The sequence below is a fragment of the Corvus brachyrhynchos genome, unplaced genomic scaffold, assembly GCF_000691975.1.
Source record: "Corvus brachyrhynchos isolate BGI_N302 unplaced genomic scaffold, ASM69197v1 scaffold23, whole genome shotgun sequence".
Classification (NCBI taxonomy): Eukaryota; Metazoa; Chordata; class Aves; order Passeriformes; family Corvidae; genus Corvus; species Corvus brachyrhynchos.
Genome location: NW_008238983.1, coordinates 11,194,861 through 11,202,955, shown reverse-complemented (window position 1 = coordinate 11,202,955; position 8,095 = coordinate 11,194,861). Strand labels below are relative to the sequence as shown.

General features: G+C 36.2%; 1 protein-coding gene across 8 annotated transcripts in view; it reads left to right on the top strand.

The window, feature by feature from the left end:
- Positions 1-6,044, top strand: part of MTRR (5-methyltetrahydrofolate-homocysteine methyltransferase reductase) — a 32,622-nt gene extending 26,578 nt beyond the window's left edge. For 7 of the 8 annotated variants that reach the window (XR_001863443.1, XM_017738716.1, XM_017738717.1 and 4 more), the window contains 2 exons: positions 1-13; positions 970-6,044. The exon at positions 1-13 is cut by the window's left edge and continues 160 nt beyond it. Coding sequence is in view for 7 of the 8 variants with exons in the window: in XM_017738716.1 (XP_017594205.1) it covers positions 1-13; positions 970-998 (42 nt within the window). In the remaining variant the exon portion in view is untranslated. Of the gene's footprint in view, positions 14-260; positions 270-969 lie in introns of all 8 variants that reach the window. The other variant, XM_008637205.2, reaches the window with a different exon arrangement.
- Positions 6,045-8,095: the final 2,051 nt, after the last annotated feature.

Sequence of the window (8,095 nt, the reverse complement as noted above, 5' to 3'; positions counted from 1 at the left end):
TCTATGTATGTGGGTGAGTAGGAAATGGACTGTTGTGAAAGAGAGTAGCAGAAGTTTGAGGCTTTAGAAAGGCTTAGAGCTGTCTGAAAGAAAGGACCAATATCATACTGAAAGAGCCTTCCTGGAAAACCTGAGTGTCATCCCTATGTCCGCTCTTTTCCAGTATAATCTTGAAATACAGCTTGTAACCACACAGTTCCACTGATTGTTTTAGTTGCTTGTTACTTATTTTCCCTTTTTTTGTTCAGTATTCAGTTAAGTTGTAGGAGGTTTCAAGCTAATAGATTTCTCTTTAGAAAATGACATATATGAATAGATGTGATGAGAAACTGCTCAGCTGAGAGACAGTAGCAGTCTTCTGCTGTATTCCAGGTTTGGGTGCTCCAGAATGCTAAAGCTCTGTCATAGTAATAAATTTTACAGTGGGAAGTTCTGTTTGTGGATGCTAAACTTACATGGAGGTTCAAGATACTTAAAAAGTTTGTTGATAAATGTATAAACTGTTTAAATATAGGGCCTGATGTAAATGTGTTCTCCTGCAGGTATAAATGTTAGCTATTGGTATTAAAAATAACATTATTAATAAGTGAGTGGTTTGGTAGAGGTTTTTTGTTGTTTGGGTTTTTTTTAATATTGGAACCATGTAGTGATATAATAATAACTCATTCAGCAGGTCCAGTTCTTCCTTAAAGAAACCAATTATTCTCCAATAGCTCAACTAGGGTTGCAAGGTTTTTTACTTACAAATTACAGCATGCCAAGAACTATGTAGTGTTTAATTGAGGGAAACCCTAGTTAATGTCAATGCTCAGCTACATGAAAACTCTGAGAATCATGCTGTACAATATAAAAGCTATATTTTTGTTCGGGATTTTTTTAATGATCCTTTCCTATATTGTCCTCTGAAGCTATTGATAAATGGAAAAATACATTATTATGCATTTTCCTCCTCTGTTTTTTATTTTTCAGAGATAAGAAGCATATGGCTGATGATGTAAGCGATGCCGTAGTAGACATTTTAAGCATGGAAATGGAAGCTGACAAATTGGAAGCAATGAAAATTCTGGCTATGCTTCGAGAAGCAAAACGATATTTGCAGGATGTTTGGAGCTAAATATTTAGCTTTTCCTGTGCCTTTGTAATACAAAAGACTTCCTTTCACACATATATTTTTGACTAAAAGTTATTGTCAAAATTTCTGTCAGTAGTCACACACAAAGGTTAACTTTCTCTATTGACCTTTCAAACAGGAGCATGAAACCTTTTAAATGACAACAAACCAGGCTGGCCTTTGAAGTATATGGTTTTTTAGAGATGTTACATAATGGGCTGTCTCAGTGCCTTGATTTTCTCATCTTAAGTTTGGGTTGCTGTATAAACTAAAAACTTCTGCACTTGTACAAGCATAATTGTATGTTGACATTACATCATGTATCTTTTCCTATAATGTAGACATAAAGAAGCTACAGAGTAAATATGTTACACACTGATCTGTGTATCATGAAATACATTACTGACTTGCCAAGATTTATTTGACCACTTTCTAGATACTTCCTGAGACCGCTTATATTTTTTCATCTTGCACAATGACAGTGACTGCCAAAAGGAATGAATGTCCAGGATGTTGCACAGAAAGGTTACTGAAGAATTTCAACTCAGAAGTTCTCTTTAAATAATTAGCTTTTTCATCACATCATTACATCATGTCTCAAAATTTGCAACACGCCATTCTACTACTTATTAGATCTTCCTGCATAATGCTTTCGAAATTGTTTTCTATTCCCGTCTCTGAAAGGTTTGTGGTTTAATTTATGAGCAAACTCACCAGCTGCACTGAATTTGGTTGATGGAATAATATTGCTTGGTAAATACTTTCTCAGATTACTAAATAAATAATTTTAAAATTGAAGATACAGTAAAATAATGGTGGTTTGAAATTAGTTGCATTTACATGTGGCCACCCACTGCAAAAATCAAGTGGCCGAAAGCAAATCACTGAAGTGTCTGGTCTTCCTTGTAACAAGGGACATTTGGAGTACAAACAGGTGGAGAAGTAAAAGTAATTAATTTATGCTTCTCTTCAGAGCCCTGCTCTCTTCTCTCTGCTTTTTTCTAACTTCTAAACATCCATGTTGTCTCCTCAGTCCCAAGTCATGCTTCGACCTTTAAAGATAAACGCAAAGTATGAGAAAATATTTTAGACAGATCATCGTTTATTTCCTGGGGGGAATTGTTGTTTTGCTTTGACTTACACATAATCAGAACCACATCACTTACTGCAAGTTTTGTGGTTTTCTGGCGATTATTAGTTAATTGGTAGGTAAATTTTTTTTAAAATGGAAAAGTTTGGATGGTCAGTCAGAATAAAATCATTGTGTTTAAAAAAGAAACATTCCAGTGAAGTGTCTGGAATTAAGGTTATGATACAACCTGTGCAATGATTGTTTAAATAACCTTGGAAGTCGTCAACTAAAATTTTGTGCAGAAGTTCTTCATCAGAGTGCTTATATCAATCTCCGTCAAGTAATCTCTACAGAAAAAAATCCATAGGGAGAGGTGGCTTGCAGTAATTGCAAACTGCACTTTTAACCTCTGGCTCATAAAGAGGAAAAGAAGTGCTGCTTTTTCAAAAGCACTCCAATTTTAAACTTTCATGGAAATGACAAAGACAATGCAAATGTCAGCGTTTTGCATTAGTGAATCAGCTTTACATATTTTTGAAAATTATTAATAAAAGAAAAAGCTACCAGCATTGGAATAGTAAAGATAAATCTTTACCTTCTGTTGGATCGGTTTGTTTGGAAGAAGCACTTGTTACATGATGTGCATTCTCAGATAGGACTTAGGGTCTTCTGTTCCACTCAGAAGCTCTTGGAGATTACAGGAAAAGCAATAATTTTCTGACTGCGAGTTGCAGCTTTCCCCATATCTCTTACAGGTGCTCATTTTCCTGTCACTTAAATCCCACACTACGGGAGTTGCAGTGACCATTTTGGTAATGTTGCAGGTCATTGCATGGCACCCTTTGGGATATTTACAGCTGAGTGTCCTTTTCTGATTATGTGTGTTGCATTTGACAGGGTTTGATATACAGCTGGTATCCATGCATTTCACCTCTCCTTTATCAATCCTCTACAAAATTAAAACATTTGGATTATTTAGTGGTAAATCCTTAGTTAAGCATGTGAGCTTTATTATGATCTCTTAGAACCACAAAAAATGGTTGCAGGTTATTCTTAAATTTATAACTGCATGGTGCAAAGTCCAAAGCTCAAACAAACTAAAATAACCCCAACAAACACCACTGTGTTACCCGAGGAGGAAGTATTTCTTTCAGTGACATTGAACGAGGAGGACTTTAAAGATACAGGAATCATGGAGATGGAAAAGGCTTGCAGTAAAAGCTTTGTTTTTCTTAATTGAATTGTGTTTCTCTGTAATTAGATAATGCTGATTTATGACTCCTCCTCAGTGTTTCTTTTAGAAAAGCATATAGAGTGAATTTTTCAAAATATCCTAAACCTACGTGGGGATTTTTTTTTTTTTAATGTCTTTCAATTTTCTTCTATTAAGAGAAATACCATGTATGTGCTTTTCCTCAAAATTACAAAATTCATTACAGAATACCTTTGTTATTTAAAAGAAGTAGTGAAGATGGTGTGCTGTTATATTTAAGAGGTTTGTGGTTGTCATGTTGCTAACAAGAACTGGTGGTCATGTTAAAGCTGCTGTTCCAGAGCATTCCATATGGCCTATTTTCTCATTAGATTTTTAATGCTATTCTGGATTTGTGAAATAGGGTTAATACTGAAATTTCTCTTTTAAACTGCAGTTACAAAAAGAGGGTTAACTTCTCAAACTGTTAAATTCATGCTATTTTTTTCAATTTGCTGCTTCAGAATTAAAGCTGACTTTCCTGCACCTGGAAGCAGAAGTAGTATTGGCGTGTTTCTTGCACCTGTTTTTCCTTTCCTTTTCCTTCCCCCTTCTCTCCCAACTTTTCAGGAAATCTAAAATATTGCCAAAATAGAATGAATAGGCTTTTTTAGCAGTTTCTGAAGATACTGAGCATCTTGAGAAGTTTCTTTTGAAAAATTAAAAAGCCAGATGAAGGAAATGGCAGAATCGCAGAACATCGCTCATGTGTCCACTTTAAGGGTTGAACTTACTGAATGGCACCTTAGGTATTGAGTGGCACAGGGATGAGGGGTTGGGGAGTGGTTATTGGGAGTAAAAGTACAAGTTGATTAGGTCTCAAAGCAAAATAAGCTTATGGAGTAAGGTGGGGGCTGTGTTGCAGACAATAGTTTGTAGGCAATTTGGAAATAAGTAAGTTTTTCCTTTCACCATTTCCAGTTACCAGCAACCATGATTTGTGATGAATCAGACAGTGTTTTACACAAAGTGAAATGTTTTGTTCTAAGGAGGTTTAGATGACTGAGATGAAACTTTTTGAGTAGTTTTGCAAACACTGGTTTATTTAGTAAAATTGGCTTGTCCTCCATAAACACTTGTTCTGCTCAACTTTGTGAGCAGACTAATGTCAAGTGGTGTGCTGTGCTTGTTGAATCTGTTTCAAACAGAAGCCTTGTATTTTTCATCAGTCCTGGGGAATGTGTAGAGTATTGCTGTCTCCTTGTTTCCTTTGGAAGTTAGGCCCCAAACCCACAATTTTTAGCTTAAATGTGTTCCAATTTTACTTTTGGAACTGCAAATGGGGAATAAAAGTATTACTTAAAGAAAAAGTAGCTCTTACCAGTAGTGTCATTAGGAATGATGCTTCTAAGTTTCTTCCTTTCTGTCTTTGGTACTTTTGTTACTCTGTCTGAGAGCCCAAAGTAAAGAAGGAGATGAAAAAAGCCTCCCAGTTCAGATCACTGCCTAATAGGGATTGGCATAATGTGTCTACCAGGGAATGTTCTGTCCTCAAATTTCATCCCTGAAATAATGCACTTTTAAATGTATTTTAAAATAACCCCTCAAGCCTATATATGCCAAAACTTAGTGTTTTGTTGTCATCTAGGTTATCTGAAGATGAGGCCACATATGGGAATGTGTACCTTTTAATATGTGTGAACCCACAACACAGATTTTGTAGTAGAGGCCTTGTGTGTGCAGCCCCCCAGCCCTGATTTTACAAATGACTGCACATGTGTACATATATCTATCTATCTATCTATCTATCTATACAGAAGTTCTGCAGTCATGAGCTATTCCTTACTCCTGTGACATCCTTTTCACTCTCCAGTTACTCTCAATGTAGCTATACAGCTGATAATTAACACATCAGCTGCTGCTTATAGTCAGGAATGTGGTGAAGTCATGTTGTGGGATTTTGTATATTTGTTTGCTTGGTTTTTTGACAAGGTGTTTTTTTGGTTACATCCACTGATAGGTATTAGCTCCAGATATGTCCTGCTTTTTGGGAGACTCATGGACAAAATTATTTCTCTCTTCATTGCCTAACAGAAATCTCCATGTGGCTATTTCTTCTGATGGAAGTGTCTTCCTCACCCCTTCATTCTTCTATAACTATTTTAATATATTTATCTTGTGCTTTCAGATTGTTGGGAGTTTTCTTATAGTGCCCAGCAATTATAGTTGGTTTTCATTAAGACTTTTAAGAGCATTTACTGGGCAGGTTATGTTGTTCAGTTTTTACTCAACCAGTTAGATCATGACAGTGAAAGTGTTACTATTGCAATGCATTCAATGAAAAAATTACCTTATTTCTGCTTGCTAGGTGTTCTTCAGTTTCTTGCTTGTTCTTTGCCCTCATTCATATCGCTGCAGAGGGCAGGAGATGCATGGCATGCTGAAGTTAGTGGCAGTGGTACAGGTTTGATGTGGACTCTTCCATTAACTGGTGTTTCATTGTGCTCTTAGTTACTGTATTGTATTTCATACTCTGGAAATGCCATCTCCTTTGAAACCTGCCCTGAATGTAATGCAAATTCTTTTCCAGCAGTGATATTTTATGCGGCCTAATAGCAATTACTGTTACAATACAAAGATGTGTTGTCACATAAACCATATGGAAAATACACACTGTGTGTTTTATCTGAATGTTGGGCTGTATCCTTGCTAATGCTGCTTCCCAGATGATAATACTTCTGTGCTGTTGAGGATAGAAATATTTTGTCAGGCTCCATGCTTGGCTAAAGTAGCGTCCATAGCAGATGGCTGCATCTGAAGACTTTGTGCGTTTTAAAACCTTGGTCAACACCATGCCAGAGATAATTTTAAATGTATCTGACTCACAAATACCCTGTTTGAATGGACAAATTCAGCTGCATGTCTAGGTAGTGATGAATTGTGCTAAATAGACCTATTCAGTCCATTATTCTGTAGCTGAGTTTTTTAAAAGAAGAATAAAAGAGCAGCAGATATGAAATGACCTACCTGTAATTCAACTTTGAGCTTTATGGCTCCCACAAAGTCATATTCTTTCAATTTTTATTTTCTGCTATGTAAAAATTGATGTTCTCATTGCATATTTATGCGTTTAGCAGTTTGGTATGTTGATGGCTTTGCATAACCAATTTATTAGTGTCTCAGTTTCACTGGATCTCCTTTGCATAAAATGGACTTTTTTTTTCTTTTCTGAGTAGCTCTGTCATTCTGCATCTTAACCTGACAGCTTCAGATTTTTCCCTGCTCCTCAGATGGAAAAATTCTGTGACTCCATCTCTGGATCCATTTCATTCACTGCAGTTACGCATCATCTAAGTTGGGAAGACCAAAACTGAATCTAGTAGTCCAGTTCCAGACATGACAGTGATTATACAATAAATAGCAACAATATTCTCAATGTAATTTTATGTTCTTTTCTGGGTTTTGGAGTGTCGTGGAGGAATGAAAATGGGAGAATCACTGCATGCCTGCTAGTGATTATAGGAAGAATATTACATCACTGAAAGTTATGATCCAGAAGCCCTGGTCATGAATCTACATTAGCAGAGTAATATGAACTATTGATTTGAATCTATAAATGGTACTATTTGATAACAATGGTTTAAGGTAAGAGCTATAGACAATTTTAATGAATTCTGAGAGTCTGCTCTCTAGTTGAAGAAAATGTGTAAATGTAAGAAGCTACTCAGTATTATTAGAGTTGCCTTGCATAAAGAAATCAAAAAGCTTTTAAATTGATGGCAAAAACAGTATATCAATTTGTTTAGTCTCAAACCCCTATTCAAATATATTGCATATTGAAAGAATCAGAGTTTTACAGAAATGCAAATTACAGTGTTGAAAAGTTGATTCAGCACCACTACAAATTACATTCACTTTCATTAGCATTTGAATAAATGCTTCACTTGTGGTGGAAAAGGTTTGTCACGTTGACAAAGCACTCCAAGCCAATTGTGCTTATTAAAAAAGAAGAGGTTCTACTGTTGGTTTGAAAACAGCAGTTTTGTAGAGCTCCATCAATCTGGAATACTCATTTCTAATCTGCTTTTAACTCAATTGCTTGGATGATTGATTTGATTTTCCTTTTTTTTTGTTTTATGCATTTTATGGTAACTTGCTAGAAGATCAGCAGGGCTGCTTCCAGTACTTTCTCCTCAATGTTTTCAGTTTTTCACATGTTGTGAGAAAATAGTGTCACTTGCCCTTGATTTACGAACATCAAACCAAACGAAAGCAGAATTACAGGGCTGTGACTGCTCAGCATTTTTGGGTGGAGGCAGATGTTGAAACAGGCACTTCTGTGTACATCTACATCCTGTGTGTCTGTAAAACTCCTGTTTTCCAGATGAATGCCATCTCCCTGATTATGATTCTTACAGCTTTGAGACTAAGATAATACTGCACTCTCTTTCTTTTGGTGGGAACAGGTTCTTGTAGATAAACCACTCTTCATGTCACCTTTTTGTGGTCTGCAAGGATGAGAAAGGAGCAGTATTTGAGCTACCAAAACTACAGTCAAATAACAGCTTGTGGCACTTGGAAGACTGTTTTAAAGGCAGAATCTCTTGCCCTTTTTCATGTTACAGTCCCTAAGCGTGCTGGGAAGGGGTGGCATTGCTGCCAGTGGAAGTCCCAGAGGCACAGCTTAATGGTAGTAAATTGTTATATTTTCCTTGCCTAA